Genomic DNA, 21,170 nt, shown 5'->3' on the forward strand with positions numbered 1-21,170 from the left:
ACCTCAGTGCCTCTCTCTGCACCAGCAGCAGCCCAAGGGGGATCTCTGCCTGCACACCAGGATTTGGGGGTTCCTGGAGTGTCCCCAGGGCACCTCAGTGCCTCTCTCTGCACCAGCAGCACCACAAAGGGGATCTTGGCTGGCACACCAGGATTTGGGGGTTCCTGGAGTGTCCCCAGGGCACCTCAGTGCCTCTCTCTGCACCAACAGCACCCCAAAGGGGATCTCTGCCTGCACACCAGGATTTGGGGTTCCTGGAGCACGCCCAGAGTAGGAATGGGTGCAGGATCACAGGGAGATGCAGTTCAGGAGCCACACCTGGAGCACTGAGAGCCCAGGAGAAACCTGGGGATGGGGATCAGTGTGAAGGACACCACAAAGCTCTCAGCACACACTGAACTTGACTAATTAACAGCTCTAATTAAAGATCTATCACCAGGAGCAGATGTGAGCTGCAGGAACATCAGAGCCTGGGACATGAGGAGCCCTGGCTGGGAAGAAAATCCCTTTGCAGCCTTTCCAGCTGTGGGATCCAGGTGCTGTGCACAGGTCCTGCTCATCCCCAGGGAATGGGAACCAGCAGCTCCTGACCCTAGAGCAGGATCAAAGGAGAAACTCCTCCCTCTGAGGCTTTTGGGGGCTGGAATTAAAATTGAAGTGGTTTTGGGATCTTCTCTGTATTTGTGCTACAGAACCACCAGCTTGTGCTGGAGAGAAACCCCAAACTGAGGGATTTTTTTGGGGCCTCAGCTCTGGTGTTTCCCAGGAGGGACAGCCAAGCTCTGAGGTTCCAGCCCACACTTCTCCTTGCAAGAGTGGAAATTTCCCTGCAATTTTATCTTGGGAAAACAGCAAAAACTGCTACAGCCAGCCTGGGCTGGGGTGAGAGAAGGGGAATATTCTGTCAGGTATGGATTTCACACCTTTGCAAGAGGGAAATGCACAAATATTCTGTCAGGGATGGATTTCACACCTTTGCAAGAAGGAAATGCACAAATATTCTGTGAGTTATGGATTTCACACCTCTGGAAGAGGGAAATGCACAAATATTCTGTCAGTTATGGATTTCACACCTTGGCAAGAGGGAAATGCACAAATATTCTGTCAGGTATGGATTTCACACCTTTGCAAGAGGGAAATGCACAAATATTCTGTCAGTTATGGATTTCACACCTTGGCAAGAGGGAAATGCACAAATATTCTGTCAGGTATGGATTTCACACCTCTGGAAGAGGGAAATGCACAAATATTCTGTCAGTTATGGATTTCACACCCTGGAAGAGGGAAATGCACAAATATTCTGTCAGGTATGGATTTCACACCTTTGCAAGAGGGAAATGCACAAATATTCTGTGAGTTATGGATTTCACACCTCTGGAAGAGGGAAATGCACAAATATTCTGTCAGTTATGGATTTCACACCTTGGCAAGAGGGAAATGCACAAATATTCTGTCAGTTATGGATTTCACACCTTGGAAGAGGGAAATGCACAGGATGGGTTTCCCCTCCACACAATAATTGTATTTAATCCTCCCTTTCTGTGGATTGGAGGATTAAATACAATTAAAACAGCCCAGCCTTTCTGTGGCAATGCTCTTGTTGAATTATTACATTTCCAACCAACATTCTGCCCTGCATTTATTAATTATGGATTCTACCAACTCAGGCACTGAGTGGTTCAGCAATCAGCCCTTGTCCCCAGTCCCTCTGCAGCTCTCCTGGAGCCCCTTTGGGCTCTGGGCTCTCCCTGGATCCTTCTCCTCTCCAGGTGAGCACCCCCAGCTCTGGCTCCAGGGGCTCCAGAAAAAGCCAAATTGCACTGGGAGCTGCAGGGACTCCCTGGAGCCCTCCCTGCTGCAGCCCCAAGCCCCAGGAACTCGGAGCTACTGAACCATCCCACAAGGAAAATGCTCCCAACAAATCCCCCCTTTTCCCCTGGCTGGGAAAGAGGCACAAAAGCCCAGCTGTGAGCAGGAAATCCTGCACAGCAAAACCTCAGGAGGGTTTTTTTAATGGCAATTTCAGCAAAGCCACACTCCAAAAACCTCACTCAGGGGGAATCTGAGGCTGGTGATTCCTCAGGGAGGAATGTCTGGGTGGCCCTGCCCCATCCAGACACCCAAAATGAGCAAAATCCAACCCCTGGGACAAGATCTCAGCATGTGCCACTGCAGGACTTGTAGAGAATGTTTAAAACTTGGTAGAAGGTTTATACAGTGTGGATTTGTGTACAGATTTTGAGATAATAAATGCTGATTTAGAAATGTTATGGAATAGGATAGAGATTGGATAGGATATGGGAGAGATATGAGAGAGAAATGGAAATAGAAATAAGTTTTAAAGGATAGTTTTGTAAGAAAGAAATGCTTAGAGTGTATTGTAATTACATAATAAATAGTTGAGTTCTGATTGTCATGGTGTGAATGATAACATCTGTATTGTCTCACCCTGCACAGGAGACTAAAAATAAAATAAAAGCTTTTAAAACACCTCTCAACTGCCCCATCTCTGGGTCAGAAAAAAAACTTATTTAGGCATCCCAGGAGCCAGGGAATGATCCCACTGCCAGATGGGATACTGGGAATTGGGAATTGTTCCCTGGTAGAGACCAGGTCATTTTACAGCCCTTTGAAAACCGTTAGAAATTGGTTTAAGATTTTTTTTAAATTTAATTTTAAATTTTTCAAACAATTTAATTTTAATTTTTTTTTAATTTAAAGATTTAATCAGTGGCAAGCCCAGCTGGGTTCCCCATGCCCTGGGCCTCCTCCCCAGCTCTGGGAAGGGCACTTGGCCCTTCCAAAGCTGTTCTGAGCTTGCTGTACCCGGGATTTCCAAAAGCTGCTTTGTGCCAAGCCCATCCTGCACGGGCTGTGCCTGACCAGGAGCCCAGCCCAGCACAAATCCTGGCCCTGAATGCAATTGAATTGCAATTTAATTGCTTCAAACGTCACAATCCTGCAGCTTTTAACCTACAGAAAGCCTTATTACACCAAAATAATGTATATCTGAATAGATACTTTTATACTTCAAATATGTAGTATAAATATAACTTATATTTATTTATATAAATAAGTGTATATATATATATTTCTATTTATACATATAATTTAGATACATAGATATTTTTATATTTCAAATAGATAGTATAAATATAATTTATATCTATTTGTATAAATAAGTAATTTATATTTATGATTTAGAAATATAAATACTTTTACCTTTAAAATATATATTAGAAACCTATTTATATTCCTTTATATAAATAAGTATATATTTATAAATATAATTTCTATTTCTATGAATAATTTAGTTATATAATTTTACATTAGTTTCTATATATTAAATTTATATATCTACATACATTTAAAATACATTTATAAATTCTACATTTATATAATATTTATATTATTTACATTTCTATAATTATAAATTTATTTAAATTTGTTTTATATAATAAATAGAATATATTAGAATATACATTTATATGTATAGAATATATATAGAATATATATTCTATTCTATTCTATATATAATATATAGAATATTCTATTCTATTCCATATATTCAATTTCTATATATAATATATAAAATATATATATATTTTTATGTATATATATAAATATATAAATATATATAAATATAAATATATATATAAATATATATATATATATATATATATATATATATATATATATATATATAAATTTTAGGATTTTAATAAAAAATGTTCATTGGGGTCAGTGCTGGGTGTTGGCTGCCCTTGTGCTCTGCTACCAAGCTGACCAGTGCCCCTCCAGTCTGACCAGTGAGTTCCAGTCTGACCAGTGCCCTTCCAGTCTGACCGGTGCCCTTCCAGTGTGACCAGTGCCCTTCCAGTCTGACCAGTGCCCCTCCAGTCTGACCAGTGCCCCTCCAGTCTGACCAGTGAGCTCCAGTCTGATCAGTGCCCTTCCAGTCTGACCAGTCCAGCTCCAGTCTGACCAGTGCCCTTCCAGTCTGACCAGTCCAGCTCCAGTCTGACCAGTGCCCCTCCAGTCTGACCAGTGAGCTCCAGTCTGACCAGTCCATCTCCAGTCTGACCAGTGCCTCTCCAGTCTGACCAGTGCCCCTCCAGTCTGACCAGTCCATCTCCAGTCTGACCAGTGAGCTCCAGTCTGACCAGTGCCCCTCCAGTCTGACCAGTGCCCTTCCAGTGTGACCGGTGCCCTTCCAGTCTGACCAGTGCCCTTCCAGTCTGACCAGTGCCTCTCCAGTCTGACCAGTGCCCTTCCAGTCTGACCAGTGCCCTTCCAGTCTGACCAGTGTCCCTCCAGTCTGACCAGTCCATCTCCAGTCTGACCAGTGCCCCTCCAGTGTGACCAGTGCCCTTCCAGTCTGACCAGTGCCCTTCCAGTGTGACCGGTGCCCTTCCAGTCTGACCAGTGCCCCTCCAGTCTGACCAGTGCCTCTCCAGTCTGACCAGTCCAGCTCCAGTCTGACCAGTCCATTTCCAGTGTGACCAGTGCCTCTCCAGTCTGACCAGTCCATTTCCAGTCTGACCAGTCCATTTCCAGTGTGACCAGTGCCTCTCCAGTCTGACCAGTCCATTTCCAGTCTGACCAGTCCATTTCCAGTGTGACCAGTGCCCCTCCAGTCTGACCAGTGCCCCTCCAGTCTGACCAGTCCATTTCCAGTCTGACCAGTGCCCCTCCAGTCTGACCAGTGCCCTTGGGCTGACTGAGTTACAGTTGGTGAATTTGAATTAACACTATTTAGTTTAACACTATTTAGTCTAACACTATTCAGTTTAGTTTAACACTATTTAGTTTAACAATGTTTAGTTTAACACTAGTTTAACACTATCTAGTTTAGTTTAACACTATCTAGTTTAGTTTAACGCTAGTTTAACACTATTCAATTTAGTTGAACACTATTTAGTTTAATAGTGTTTAGTTTAACACTAGTTTAACATGTTAGTTTAGTTTAACACCATCTACTTTAACACTACCTAGTCTAGTTTAACACTAGTTCACAGTACTTAGTTTAACACTATCTAGTTGAATTTAAAACTATCTAGCTTAGTTTAACACTAGTTTAGTTTAACATTATTTAGTTCAACACTATCTAATTTAACACTATCTAGTTTAGTTCAACACTATCCAGTTTAACACTATCTAGTTTAACACTATTTAGTTTAGTTTAACACTATTTAGTTTAGTTTAACACTATGCAGTATAACACTATCTAGTTTAACACTATCTAGTTTAACACTATCTAGTTTAACACTATCTAGTTTAGTTCAACACTATCTAGTTCAACACTATCTAATTTAACACTATCTAGTTTAGTTCAACACTATCTAGTTTAACACTATCTAGTTTAACACTATCTAGTTTAGTTTAACACTATCTAGTTTAACACTATCTAGTTTAACACTATCTAGTTTAGTTCAACACTATCTAGTTTAACACTATCTAGTTTAACACTATCTAGTTTAGTTCAACACTATCTAGTTTAACACTATCTAGTTTAACACTATTTAGTTTAGTTTAACACTATCTAGTTTAATACTATTTAGTTTAGTTTAACACCATCTAGTTTAACACTATTTAGTTTAGTTTAACACTATCTAGTTTAGTTTAACACTATCTATCTAGTTTAACACTATCTAGTTTAGTTTAACACTATTTTGTTTAGTTTAACACTATTTAGTTTAGTTTAACACTATTTAACACTATTTAGTTTAACACTATGTAGTTTAATACTTTAGTTTAGTTTAACACTATCTAGTTTAACACTATTTAGTTTAGTTTAACACTATCTCGTTTAGTTTAACACTATCTATCTAGTTTAACACTATCTAGTTTAGTTTAACACCATCTAGCACAGACCTGCAGCTGTCCCCAGAGCCTGGCTGTCCCTCCCTCCCTCTGGTCCCTCCCCAGGAGCTGCCTGAGCTCACCTGGGCTCCCTGGGCTGGATAAATCCCACATTTCCCAGGGCTGGGCCATCCTCAGCTCCAGTGGGACAGCACAGCTCCTGCAGTGGCCCCTGACCTCTTCCTGCAAAGCACAAGGATTGCTGCACCCAGCTGGCAAAGGGCTGACAATTAAACCAAACTTAGGATGGCTGCTTAATTCCAAAGCAGATAAACAGCCCCAGCCCATCCTCTTTATGCCCCTCTCTTTCTCTTTGCTCTCAGAAAACTGAAGAAATACTTTGCACTTCCCATGGATTATTGCTCCTCACAGATGCCTGGGATAAGCAGCTGATTCCCTGCAGGAATTCCAGCAGCTCAGGAGCTGCTCCATGCCCAGAGCAGATGGGTTTCATGGAGATGCATCCCACCAGGCTGCTCAGGGGGCCAGGAATGTCCCTAAGGAATAATCACCCCACACACAGCTAACACAAGGGAGAACAGCACCAAAAATCCAGTTTTCCCTTTGAGAATCTTTAACTGAGGCTGCTCTGTTACTCCCTGGGTAACTCTTAGGTCAAACTGAGCATTCACTTATTTTTTAAAGCAGAAATTAAAATTTGTTATGTTTCCTTCAGTCCCTGAAGCCCCTGACCAGGGCTGGGTTATCCTATAAAGGAGCTGCAGCCAAGTCCTTTATTTTATCCTATAAAGGAGCTGCAGCCAAGCCCTGCACACCTGGGAATCAGAGATGACCTTACCCAGTTCAGTGGGGAAAAGCACTTGGGAGCTGTCTACAAACAGGATCCAGACTCCAAACCTGAAATATTTCAGTCCCAAAACTCCTCAGGAGCTGGGAGTTAACAGCAAACTACACCAAGCTGGAAGCAGAGCACCAGAGGGTTTTCCTGCTTTACTCAACTCACCTGATTTCCTTGAGTCCTTCTTTCTGGATAACTTGAAGGATCTCCTTATGGCTCATGGGTGTGTTGGGATATTTCTCCAGGACCTGGCAAGAAAGAGGAGATTGAGAGGAAGTTATTCCTTTGTGTTCTGAATTTCCATCCAGCTGCACCAAAACCTCCATTTAATAGCAGTCATTCCTCTCCATTCTGAATTTACATTTAACTGCACCAAAACCTCCATTTAATGGCAGTTATTCCTTTGCATTCTGAATTTCCATCCACTGCACCAAAACCTCTATTTTAGGTGTTTATTATTATTTTTATTTATGTTACAGTCTCACAGCAGTGAGTTCTGCAGTTCTTCACTAACAAGGCACAAAATGGCCAACTATCTCTTGGTACAAGGTCTTTTAAGGCTAAACTATCCAATTGAGAACTGATACCTAAATTATTTTCACTTTTAACTCAATAACTGATCCCTCAAAGTTCGCAGGGTGGGCTTTTCTGGAGAAGATGAAGAAGACCAAACCCATGGAGAAGGTGAAGAAGATGGAGAAGAAGAAGGTGAGGAAGGAGAAGGAGAATGTGGTGGTGAGGGAGAAGGAGAAGAACAAAGTAAAGAAGAAGAAGAAGGTGAGGAAGGAGAAGAAGAAGGTGAGGGAGAAGAAGGAGAAGAACAAATAAAGAAGAAGGTGAGGAAGGAGAAGAAGGAGAAGAAGGTGAAGGAGAAGAACAAAGTAAAGAAGGAGAAGAAGGTGAGGAAGGAGAAGAAGATGAGGAGAAGAACAAAGTTAAGAAGAAGGAGAAGGTGAGAAGAACAAAGTAAAGAAGAAGGAGAAGAAGGTGAGGAAGGAGAAGAAGGAGAAGAAGGTGAAGAAGAAGGTAAAGAAGGAGAAGAAGGTGGTGAAGAAAGACCAGCCACTGCCCTAAAACCTCCATCCTGCCCCATATTTATTACCATATTCTAAAACCCCAAACTCCAAGTTTTCTGCCCTGTGACATCACACACTTCTACCCCACTCCACACCCACAATCCCAGTGCTCTCAATCAATTCTGGAAACTTCTCCACGGCCTCAGGTCAAATGCAGTGCTCTCCTGGGGCTCAGAGTGTGTCAGCACAGAAAATCTGAAACTCTCAGCACCCACAAGTCCAGCAAGGGGCAGTTTGAAACCCTCTGCACACACAAAGTTCCCACCTCTGGCGCACAGAAATGGGTTTTTTGTTGAGGGGCCCCACTGCCAGCCCTGCCCCAGCCCCTGAGCTGCTCCCAGGGGCTCGGGCAGGCAGAGCTGCAGCTGCAGGGAGCTGCTGCAGCAGGCAGATGCCACTCACCACACGTCACTGGGATATTTCAGGACATTTCAGGCCATATTCGTGCTGGGGAGGGGGATGGGCAGGAAATGCCTCGTTTCCGTCTTAATCATCAGCTCTGACCCGAGCCCAGCACATCAAAGGCCGGGCCTGACTTAGGCTCAGCCCAGAGGGCCCAGCACAAAGCCCAGGGGGACTCTGCAGAAGGAGAGGAGCCGTTCCCACTCCTCTCTTGAGCAGAGCCCCCAGCCCTCCAGGACCCTGCCCCGCATTCCCTCGGGGATCCCCAGCTCATCCCAGTCCCCTCAGGGAACCCCCAGTCCCCTCATTCCCTCACTGATCCATCCCCAGCTTATCCCAGTCCCCTCATTCCCTCAGGGATCCATATCCAGGTTATCCCAGTCCCCTCAGGGAACCCCCAGTCCCCTCATTCCCTCAGGGATCCTTATCCAGCTTATCCCAGTCCCCTCATTCCCTCAGGGATCCTTATCCATGTTATCCCAGTCCCCTCAGGGAACCCCCAGTCCCCTCATTCCCTCGGGGATCCCCAGCTCATCCCAGTCCCCTCAGGGAACCCCCAGTCCCCTCATTCCCTCAGGGATCCATATCCAGGTTATCCCAGTCCCCTCATTCCCTCGGGGATCCTTATCCATGTTATCCCAGTCCCCTCAGGGACCCCCAGGTTATCCCAGTCCCCTCATTCCTTCAGGGATCCATATCCAGGTTATCCCAGTCCCCTCATTCCCTCAGGGATCCATATCCAGGTTATCCCAGTCCCCTCATTCCCTCATGGATCCATCCCCAGCTTATCCCAGTCCCCTCATTCCCTCATGGATCCATATCCAGCTCATCCCAGTCCCCTCATTCCCTCAGGGATCCATATCCAGCTCATCCCAGTCCCCTCATTCCCTCATGGATCCATCCCCAGCTTATCCCAGTCCCCTCATTCCCTCATGGATCCATATCCAGCTCATCCCAGTCCCCTCATTCCCTCAGGGATCCATATCCAGCTCATCCCAGTCCCCTCATTCCCTCATGGATCCATATCCAGCTCATCCCAGTCCCCTCATTCCCTCAGGGATCCATATCCAGCTCATCCCAGTCCCCTCATTCCCTCATGGATCCATATCCAGCTCATCCCAGTCCCCTCATTCCCTCAGGGACCCCCAGCTTATCCCAGTCCCCTCATTCCCTCAGGGATCCATCCCCAGCTTATCCCATTCCCCTCAGGGATCCCCAGGTTATCCCATTCCCTCAGGGATCCCCAGGTTATCCCAGTCCCCTCAGGGATTCCCAGTTTATCCCAGTCCAGCTCTCCTGGAAAGGCTCTGCCAGGCCCTGCTGAGCTGCAGCACCTCCCTGCTCCCAGAACAAATCCTTGCATGCAGCTCTGGAAGCTCCAGCTGACGTCCCCATCCTGGAAAATCTCTTTTTAATGCTGTTAAAGCCTGACTTTGACAGAACCATGGGATGGTTTGGGTGGGAATGGGTCCCAAAGCCCATCCAGGGCCATGGCAGGGACACTTTCCAGCATCCCAAGTGACTCCAAGCCCTGCCCAGCCTGGCCTTGGGCACTGCCAGGGATGCAGGGGCAGCCCCAGCTGCTCTGTGAGGTGGAAGTGGGATTTGTTTGCACTGCCACAGCCTCAGGGGCTCATCCCACCTCTACTGAAACTCCACAGCAAAGGATGCAAGCTCTGGAGTGTTTGCAGAGTGATCTCAGCCAGGCCAGAGCAGGTTTTGGTTTCCATCAGCCCCTGACCTGTGTTCATTCACAGCTCTGCCCAGGACACTGCTCAACCTTTTCCACCAGCCTGGAGCTGCACTCAAAGCTGGCAGCCCAGGGAAGACCAGAAATGAAGGATATCTCCATTTCCATCTGTGCTTTCAGCTTTTCACTGCAGGTGGTGAAATCAGGAGAGGAGTGAAGCTGAGAGTCCATCCACAGAGAGCTCAGGGCCATTTCCACCACACCAAACTGTGACTGGGCATTTTCCTCCTGGGCATTTTCTTCCTGGGCACTGTTATCCCAATTTTCCTAGCCTGGACGTGCTCCATGTGGCTCAGCCTGGAGCAGCAGCAGCACCTTTGATTCATTTGTCCCCAGTGAAGGCTGTGTTTCACCAGGGAACCTCAGCCAGGGCAGAGGGGAGCAAAACTGCTCCATTTCTGTCCCTGCACCTCTTCCAGGTGTGAACCCTTCCATGCCCAGCAGGGTGAGGCTGCACAGGTCTGGCCTCCTGCCACCCCCACCTGGATCCCTGCAAATCCTGCTGGGCTGCCCACAGAGGAACACCAACCAGCTCTGCCAGGTGTCCCTGCTCTCCAGGACATTCCTAGAACCACAGAATCCTTTAGACTGGAAAAGCCCTTGGAGATCAGCAAGACCAACTCATTCCCCAGCACTGCCAAGGCCACCACTGCCCCATGTCCCCTGGTGCCACATCCAGAGAGCTTTGAAATCCTTCCAGGGATGGGCACCCCAAACCTCCCTGGGCAGCCCCTGCCAAGGCCTGAGCCCCCTTTCCATGCAGAAATTCCTCCTGCTGTCCACCCTGAGCCTGCCCTGGCCCAGCCTGAGGCCATTTCCCCTTGTCCTGTCCCTGTTCCCTGGGAGCAGAGCCCGACCCCCCCTGGCTGTGCCCTCCTGGCAGGGACTTGTGCAGAGCCACAAGGGCCCCCTGAGCCTCCTTTGCTCCAGGCTGAGCCCCTGCCCAGCTCCCTCAGCCCCTCCTGGGGCTCCATTCCCTGCCCAGCTCCCTCAGCCCCTCCTGGGGCTCCATTCCCTGCCCAGCTCCCTCAGCCCCTCCTGGGGCTCCATTCCCTGCCCAGCTCCCTCAGCCCCTCCTGGGGCTCCATTCCCTTCCCTGGACAGACTCCAACCCCTGCAGGTCTCTCTTGCCCTGAGTGTCCCCCGTGATGGACTCAGGATGTGTTTCCAAAAGTCAGATGGATTCCCTGAACCCCCAAAGCACACAGATGAATCCCTGAACCCCCAAAGCACACAGATGGCTTTTAGAACCCCCAAAGCACACAGATGGTTCCCAGAACCCCCAAAGCACACAGATGGATCCCTTGAACCCCTAAAACACACAGATAGAGAGTTCCCAGAACCCCCAAAGCACACAGATGGCTCCCTGAACCCCCAAACACACAGATGGCTCCCTGAACCCCCAAAGCACACAGATGGTTTTTAGAACCCCCAAAGCACACAGATGGCTTTTAGAACCCCCAAAGCACACAGATGGATGGCTCCCTGAACCCCCAAAGCACACAGATGGCTCCCTGAACCCCCAAAGCACACAGATGGATCCCAGAACCCCCAAAGCACACAGATGGATCCCTGAACCCCCAAAGCACACAGAGAGATGGCTCCCTGAACCCCCAAACACACAGATGGTTTTTAGAACCCCCAAAGCACACAGATGGCTCCCTGAACCCCCAAACACACAGATGGATCCCAGAACCCCCAAACACACAGATGGATCCCTGAACCCCCAAACACACAGATGGATCCCTGAACCCCCAAAGCACACAGATGGATCCCTGAACCCCCAAAGCACACGAGTGTCAGAGCACAGGGCACAGACCCATCACTAGGCTGCACTCCCTGATCCTGAGCCTTTCCCACCCTCCATGGCCCTGTGGCTCCCCAGCTGCTGTCCTGGCTCGCTGGGGCTCTGCTAGGCCAGGATCAAAGCTCCTTGTGCTGGGCAAGGCCAGCCCTGGGGACAGGCAGAGCAGGTCCCAGCCCCAGCTCAGGGTGCCCTGCCCTAACAGCCTCTCTGTGCTCTTCAGGAAATGTTCCACACCAGCTCTCAGCCTCCTGAGATAACCAAAGCAGCTCACAGCTCCTGCTGCCACACAGGCTGCTCCAGGAGAACCAGGAATGAGGATTAAAGAGACTCTCAACAAAACAGATGCACCTTTAAAGAACTGATGCACCTTAAGGAGCTTCTCCCCTCTCCTCTGCCCTTTTAATCCCATATCAGATCTTTCACCCGAGTCATTTTTAGTCACTGTGTGCAAAGAAATAAAATCCTACAGAATCTGAGAGGAAACTCAGCTCTGGCCAACTGAGCCAAGCTCATTGTCAACAAAAACCATTAATCCTGGAACGGTTTGGGTGGGAAGGAACCCTACAGCCCACCCAGTGCCACCTCTGCCATGGCAGGGCCACCTTCACTGTCCCAGGGAGCTGAAAGCCTCCCTCAGTGAGGGATTTCCTTGCCCCTTGCTGGGCAGCAGGAAGAGCTGGATCCAGGAAAGCTCTGAGTGATGCAAGTGCTGCCCACATAAACCTGACAGGGTTTACAATTAAAACCTGTGTCTGAAGTGGCTGGGGTTGTTTGGGGGTGTTTTTATCAGCCCATCAAGGTTTAATCCAGAGATCTTGCACGGCTGGATGTGAAGGAGAACCTCAGACCGTGAAAGCTTTGGCAAAAATGCAAATTTTGGAACTCCTCCTATGGGTTATTCCCTTATGCAAAGAGGGATTTTTAACGGATGTTAGAAACACAATCAGCACTTCCACTCGGGTTCCTTCCTGGAAATAGAACCTAAACCTCCTAAATCCAGGAATGCACAGCAGCTGAGCAGCTCCCACCTGGCTCAGACAAGCTCTGCAGAGCCAGGCAGCAAAACCTGATCATCTGGTTCCACCTCAGCCTCACACGCAGCCACCCTTTCCAGGAGGGAATTCCAGCTGCAGCCACCGTGGAAATGGGAGAAGCTGCCCATTTCCTGCCAGCAGGGAATCACCCTGCAATGCCAGCCTGGCACACAAGTGGCTCAGCCCTAAAATGCCCCAGAGGATGTGAAATTCCTGCTCAGTCACCCCCAGAAAACACAACAGGAGCCCCAGGGGAGTGAAGGACTTGACCCAGATTGCAGGATCTGCTGCACTCATCCCATTAGCCAAATGCTGGCCAGGATTTAGGCAGAAAGGAGGTCAGGGAGGAATGGACAATCCTGTGGCATCAGGAGCCAGGTGCCATTAAAGGCCACATTTCACACTGAGCTGTCACACGGCTGGGAAGGGGCTGGAGGAGCAGCAGGGGAGGGAGATCCCAGAGCCACCTCCCTGCCTGGGGACATGGACAGGAACCTGCTCAAACAGGAGATCCCAGAGCCACCTCCCTGTCTGGGGACATCCCTGCTCAAATGGGAGATCCCAGAGCCACCTCCCTGCCTGGGGACATCCCTGCTCAAATGGGAGATCCCAGAGCCACCTCCCTGCCTGGGGACATCCCTGCTTGGAGATCCCAGAGCCACCTCCCTGCCTGGGGACATCCCTGCTTGGAGATCCCAGAGCCACCTCCCTCCTTGGGGACATCCCTGCCCAACCTTCACTGTCCCAATGTCCAGCCTGGCCTTGGGCACTGCCAGGGATCCAGGGGCAGCCCCAGCTGCTCTGGGCACCCTCCCCACCCTGCCAGGGAACAATTCCTCATTCCCAATATCCCATCCAGCCCTGCCCTCTAAACTCTCTGCATTTCTGATGTTTCATTTCAAATATCTGTCCAGAAGGACACTGAGGTGCTTCTTCAAACAGAACATTTCTGGATCAGTGGAAAACTTGTCCCACCAAAAGACTCCATGACCATTCTGAAACTGCCCTGAGCTCCCACCAGGGAGCTTCCAAACCTCCTCCAGCTACTGGACAAGCCCAGCTCCAAGTGGAGAATAAACAGCTCCAGAGAATCACAGGATATCCTGAGCTGGAAGAGACCCACAGGAATCCAGCCCAACTCCTCCATTTGAAAGAATCCCAGCAGGGTTACAGCAGCCCCAAAGGCCAGGAGAGGTTTGCTGGCCAGGATGGATTTTGGGGGGAAAACCAGGAGTGACCCCCTACAAAAGCACTCAGAGCTTCTGGCCTGGGAGCTCAAATCCCTGAACTCACATCCTTGAACTCACATCCCTGAATTCACATCCCTGAACTCACATCCCTGAATTCACATCCCTGAATTCACAATTCTAAATTCACACACCTGAATTCACACCCCTGAATTCACAGCCCCGAATTCACATCCCTGAATTCACAACCCAAATTCACATTCCTGAATTCACAACTCTAAATTCACATCCTTGAATTCACACTCCTGAATTCACACCCCCGGATTCACACCCCTGGATTCACACCCCCGAATTCACAACCCTAAACTCACATCCCGGAATTCACAACCCTAAATTCGCACACCTGAATTCACATCCTTGAATTCACACACCCGAATTCACACCCCTGAATTCACTCCCCTGAACTCACATCCCTGAATTCACAACCCAAATTCACATTCCTGAATTCACAACTCTAAATTCACATCCCTGAATTCACACCCCTAAATTCACACCCCTGAATTCACATCCTTGAAGTCACATCCCTGAATTCACAACCTGGAATTCACAACCATGAATTCACAACCCTAAATTCACATCCTTGAATTCACACTCCTGGATTCACACCCCTGGATTTACACCCCCAAATTCACATCCCTGGATTCACATCCTTGAATTCACACCCCTGGATTCACTCCCCTGGATTCACAGCCCCGAATTCACATCCCTGAATTCACTCCCCTAAATTCACATCCCTGAATTCTCACCCCTAAATTTACACCCCCAAATTCACACCCCCAAATTCACATCCCTGAGTTCAGCCCAGCAGACAAACTGGAAGAGCTCCAAGGTGGGGCTGGAGTACAACACCAGGAACAACCTGGGGATGAGGTGGGAGAGGGATTTTTGTCTGTTGGGGGGACTAACAGGGTGGCCTTTCCCAAAACACCCTCTGTGTCATTCCTGAGGCTTTGAGAAGGTTGGACAGGGGATCTAAAAGTGAATTATCTGTCACCCTGCTCTTCTAAGTTCTTCTAAGCCTTCTGATGTTTCCATTCTTGTGAGGAACTTTCTCACCCACTTTCTGTAAATAACTCATTGTTTTACATTCTTTTCTTGAGGAGGAGACATTTGATGGACTGTGGGTTTGTCCAGTGTCACTGGAGAGGTGGCACTGTCACCCTCCAATCCAGGGCCACTTTTGAAAATCTATAAATGTTGGAGTCAGAAACTAAACTGCCCTTCTTTTTCCCTTGGAGATTCCAGTGCTTTTTTCCAGTGTTGTTTTATTTCGTGTCCTGTAGTGAGAATTACCAATTATCAGTTGTAATTATTATTCCTAAGGCAGAGCTGCAGCACTCCTGGCTGTGCACTCGGGCTGCCCCCCACAGCACAGGGATTCAGGATTCACACAAAGCACAGCTGCAGCACTGCTCTGCACACTGAGCTGCCAATACTGAAATGAATTCATGCTTCAGCTCAAGCTGAATATTGAAATAAATTGAGCTGCCAATATTGAAATGAATTCATGTTTCAGCTCAAGCTGAATATTGAAATAAATTGAGCTGTCAATATTGAAATGAATTCATGGTTCAGCTCTAGCCCTGCAGCAGCACCTGCCTTCAGCCAGGGGAGCTGGTACAGGGCTGGAGCATCTGCCACTGTCACCACTGTCACAATGTCACCATTTCCCATTGTCACCACTGACCCAAGGTCATCATTTCCCATTGTCACTACTGTCCCAAGGTCATCATTGTCCCATTGTCCCAATGTCACCATTTCCCTTGTCACCACTGTCACCACTGTCCCAATGTCATCATTTCCCATTGGCACCACTGTCCCGAAGTCATCATTGTCCTATTGTCCCAATGTCACCACTTCCCTTGTCACCATTGTCACCACTGTCCCAAAGTCATCATTTCCCATTGTCCTAATATAATTATTTCCCATTATCACCATTGTCCCGACGTCACCATTTCCCATTGTCACCATTTCCTACTGTCACTATTTCCCACTGTCCCCACTGTCACTATTGTCCCATTGTCACCATTTCCCATCGTCACCATTGTCACCATTGTCCCACTATCACCACTGTCCCACTGTTCCACTGTCACCACTGTACCAATGTCACCATTTCCAAATGTCCCCAGGTCACAATTTCCCATTGTCACCATTTCCCACTGTTACAATGTCACCATTTCCCATTTTCACCACTGTCCCAATGTCACCATTGTCCCAATGTCATTATTTCCCATTGTCACCATTGTCCCAATGTCACCATTTCTCACTGTCACCACTGTCCTACTCTATTTCCCATTGTCACCACTGTCCCACTGTCACCATGTCTCATTGTCCCAATGTCATCATTTCCCATTGTCACCATTGTCCCAAGGTCACCATTTCCCACTGTCCCAATGTCACCATTTCCCACTGTCCCAATGTCACCATTTCCAATTGTCACCACTGTCCCAATGTCCCAAGGTCACCATTTCTTGTCCCAATGTCACTATTCCCCATTGTCACCACTGTCCCAAGGTCACAATTTCCCATTGTCCCAATGTCACCATCTCCCAGCTGGCCAGTTCCTGGGGATGAAGCTGGAGAGCAGAGAGGGAACAAGACAGATGTTGGGATGTTGGGACACACAGGACAGATGTTGGGATGTTGGGACACACAGGACAGATGCTGGGACACACAGGACAGATGTTGAACACACAGGACAGATGTTGGTCACCCAGCACAGATGTTAGACACACAGGACACTCAGGACAGATGTTGGACACACAGGACAGATGCTGGGAAGCGCAGTGCCCACGGGGCTGTGGAGGGAGCCCCTTCAGGAAGCTTTTCTCCTCTGAAGGAGGAGGTGAAGCCTTTCTCCACTGAAGGAGGAGGTGATGCTTTTCTCCATTGAAGGAGGAGGTGAAGCTTTTCTCCACTGAAGGAGGAGGTGAAGCCTTTCTCCACTGAAGGAGAAGGTGAAGCCTTTCTCCTCTGAAGGAGAAGGTGAAGCCTTTCTCCTCTGAAGGAGGAGGTGAAGCCTTTCTCCTCTGAAGGAGGAGGTGAAGCCTTTCTCCTCTGAAGGAGAAGGTGAAGCCTTTCTCCTCTGAAGGAGGAGGTGAAGCCTTTCTCCATTGAAGGAGGAGGTGAAGCCTTTCTCCACTGAAGGAGGAGGTGAAGCCTTTCTCCATTGAAGGAGGAGGTGAAGCTGTTCTCCTCTGAAGGAGAAGGTGATGTTTTTCTCCACTGAAGGAGGAGGTGAAGCTGTTTTGGGCCGGGATGGGGTCCCTGTCCCTGGCACAGGAGGTGCTGCTGGTGCTGGTGCTGCAGCCTGGGGGAAGGAGCTGTGCAGGGCCCTGGGTGCCCCTCCAGCCCCATCAGGACATTGTGGACAGCCCACGAGGAGCTCAGTGCCTCAGGGGACATTTGGGCATTGGGACAAACCAAATGCTTCTCCCATGCAGAAAACTTTTACATGCTGGAGTCCAGTTTCTTTCCATTTTATTTTCCCTGGTGTGATCTCCACAAATAACCAAGAATCATTGAGTCATTTGTGTAGAGAAAGCAAGAAAGAAAAGAAATTTCCAAGTGTCAGAAATCTTAAAAATTATAAAATATTTGTGTGTATGACATTTTCATTAATCATTAATCCAGCACTGCCAAGTCCACCACTAAACTGTGTCCCTAATAGCCCCATTTATGTCATTTTAATACTTTAGGAATGGTGACTCCATCACTTCCCTGGGCATCCTGTTCCAATGCTCAGCAATAATTTTTTCCTGCTATTCAATCTAAACCTTCCCTTGAGCAACGAGATGTCATTTCCTCCTGTCCTCTAGCTGGGAGAAGAGACCAAACCCCACCTTTTGACAGCCTTCTTTCAGGTTGTAAAGAGTAATAATAATAATAATAATAATAATAATAATAATAATATAATAATAATGCTGCCCTCCAGGCCAAACAAGCCCAGCCCCTCTTTGTGCCCCTGGTCCTTTACCAGCTCTGCTGCCCCTCTCCAGAAAAGCTCCTGGCAGGGAGTTCAGGGACGCAGCCTGGCTGGGTTTGTGCCAGCTCGTGCCAAACCTTTGCCAGGTGCCAGTGAAGGTTTGGCCTTCCTCAAGAAATCAACGTGAAGCAAATTCAAGCCAAAGCCATTTGTCACCATTATTCCAGCATGGGTCCCCTGACAGAGTCACTCAGTAGATGTTAATCAAATATTTTTCACCTTAAATCCAGTGACAGTGAGCAAATCACAAATTAAGTGGAGTGTGGGAAATTTGTAATTTTTAAATTTCCATTTAAAATGGAAAATTTTTAATACAGAGATTTTTTATTTTTTTTACAAGGGGCAGTCAGAAAAAGACTTCTCCTAACATGTGTACATAATATTTATCTTTAAATAAATTTAAATACATTTAAATTTTATCTTTAAATAAAATGGGTCACTATTTTTTGTTATAAGGATTTTAAGGTTAAACTATTTAATTAAGAAATTATATTTAAATTATTTTTACCTTTGCCTTAAGAACTAATCACTTAAAGTTTGCAATGTGGGTTTTTTTGTCTAATTATAAAATATTATTTAAATTTATGAAGAAGGAAGAAGGTGAAGAAGGATTAGGTTTTGTTTTAACATTTTTATTTTGTTTTATATATATTATTATATTTTAAAGTTTTTAGCTTAGTGATGTTATACACTTTAAATCAAATTATACACTCATAATTTTAGTCTTATTAATTAATTTTTGAAGATTTTTTTTACAGCTTCAGATCAAATACAGTATTTTCTTGTGGGTCTGTGCCCTTCAGCACATAAAGTTTAAAATTCTCAGCATCCAGGACTCCAACACTCTGCTCTCCACTCTTACTCCTCCAAAGAGACCCACAGAAGCAGAAAAACTGAAAATCACAGAAAAAGCAAATCTACACCTCAAGCACTCTGGTGTGTCTGACATGTGCTGGGAGCAGCTGCACGTGAGGACCAGGCCACACTGGGGCTGCACAATTTGAATTTTCACAGCAACATCTCAGCCTGGGCCATGCTGGGGGCTGCACAATTTGAATTTTCACAACAACATCTCAGCCTGGGCCACACTGGGGCTGCACAATCTGAATTTTCACAGCAACATCTCAGCCTGGGCCACACTGGGGCTGCACAATCTGAATTTTCACAGCAACATCTCAGCCTGGGCCACACTGGGGCTGCACAATCTGAATTTTCACAGCAACATCTCAGCCTGGGCCACACTGGGGCTGCACAATCTGAATTTTCACAGCAACATCTCAGCCTGGGCCATGCTGGGGGCTGCACAATCTGAATTTTCACAGCAACATCTCAGCCTGGGCCATGCTGGGGCTGCACAATCTGAATTTTCACAGCAACATCTCAGCCTGGGCCACACTGGGGCTGCACAATCTGAATTTTCACAGCAACATCTCAGCCTGGGCCATGCTGGGGGCTGCACAATTCAAATTTCCCTCTTTTCATAAATAAGCCATGGGAATAAACAACCCCAGGGGTTGTACCAGAGACAGAAAAAGACACGATGGTTCTTTTGCTTCTGATGCAGAATCAGATGCAAGCACATGAGAGCAGGAAGAAGAAGAAAGCCTGAACCCCTCTGAACCCCAACACCCTCCAAAGGGAGCTCAGAACCATTCCATGAGAGACTGGACAGAGCTCAGAACCATCCCATGAAATATTGGACAGAGCTCAGAACCATTCCCTGTCAGACTGGACAGAGCTCAGAACCATTCCATGAGAGACTGGGCAGAGCTCAGAACCATTCCATGAGAGAATGGACAGAGCTCAGAACCATTCCATGAGAGAATGGACAGAGCTCAGAACCATTCCATGAGAGACTGGACAGAGCTCAGAACCATTCCATGAAATATTGGACAGAGCTCAGAACCATTCCATGAGAGAATGGACAGAACTCAGAACCATTCCATGAGAGACTGGACAGAGCTCAGAACCATTCCCTGTCAGACTGGACAGAGCTCAGAACCATTCCATGAGAGACTGGGCAGAGCTCAGAACCATTCCATGACAGAATGGACAGAGCTCAGAACCATTCCATGAAATATTGGACAGAGCTCAGAACCATTCCATGAGAGACTGGACAGAGCTCAGAACCATTCCATGACAGAATGGACAGAGCTCAGAACCACTCCATGTCAGACTGGACAGAGCTCAGAACCATTCCATGAAATATTGGACAGAACTCAGAACCATTCCATGACAGAATGAACAAAACTCAGAACCACTCCATGTCAGACTGGACAGAGCTCAGGAGAAAGGCAATAAGGAAAAAGGACTTGGATTTTAGCCCTGCAGGTCAGATAAGGCAGAGGGAATCACAGAACCCCCTTAGAGCACATCCAAGCACATTTAACAGCAGCTGATTTACTGTCCCAGCCACCACAGAGCTGTGCCTGCAGCCACCAGGTGCAATTCCACCTCCTGCAGCTGCTGCCAAGGGGTGGCACACAGTGACCCATCCCTCAGGTCCCTGCCAGCCAAACCAACCCTGGGCTTTTACACCAGGAAACACCCCTGATTTGGGGTTTTAAAGGGCAAAAGCCTTGCCCTGCAATGCTCAGGGGCAGGGCTGAGCTGCCTGGGGAGGAGAGCACAGCCTGAGCAGGAGGAGCTGCCCCAGGGCTGCAGCAGCTCCAAAATCCCCCTGCAAAAATCCCATGAACCAGACTGGGACAGATGAGTGATACCGGGGGTGACTCTCACAATTAAAAGGTAAATATCAAATATACATGTTAGGAGAAGTATTATACATTTATAGTTGTGTTTTACTCCCCCTGCCCCAATCCCATGAACCAGGCTGTGACAGATGAGTGATGCCATGGGTGACTCTCACAATTAAAAGGTAAATATCAAATATACATGTTAGGAGAAGTTTTATTGATTTATAGTTTTTATATCTTTTACCCCCAGTGCCCAAATCACAGGAACCAGACTGTGACAGATGAGTAATACCATTGGTGACTCTCATGATTAAAAGGTAAATATCATGTAGACATGTTAGGAGAAATTTGATAGATTTATAGTTATCTTTTACCCCCCTGCCCATGAACCAAACTGTGATAGATGAGTGATGTCATGGTTGAGTCTCACAATTAAAAGGCAAATATCATGTATATATGTTAGGAGAAGTTTTATAGATTTGTTTTACCCCCCCTGCCCAAATCCCATGAAC

At 47.2% G+C, this 21,170-nt stretch overlaps 1 protein-coding gene across 2 annotated transcripts in view; it reads right to left on the reverse strand.

The window, feature by feature from the left end:
- Positions 1 to 21,170, reverse strand: part of ASXL2 (ASXL transcriptional regulator 2) — a 65,026-nt gene that overhangs the window by 36,931 nt on the left and 6,925 nt on the right. For both annotated transcript variants that reach the window (XM_071417179.1, XM_071417178.1), the window contains exon 2: positions 6,827 to 6,909. In XM_071417179.1, the coding sequence (XP_071273280.1) occupies positions 6,827 to 6,909 (83 nt within the window). The remainder of the gene's footprint in view (positions 1 to 6,826; positions 6,910 to 21,170) is intronic.

This window comes from Agelaius tricolor, unplaced genomic scaffold, assembly GCF_023055355.1.
Source record: "Agelaius tricolor isolate 1412-34295 unplaced genomic scaffold, bAgeTri1.0.p SCAF_68, whole genome shotgun sequence".
NCBI lineage: Eukaryota > Metazoa > Chordata > Aves > Passeriformes > Icteridae > Agelaius > Agelaius tricolor.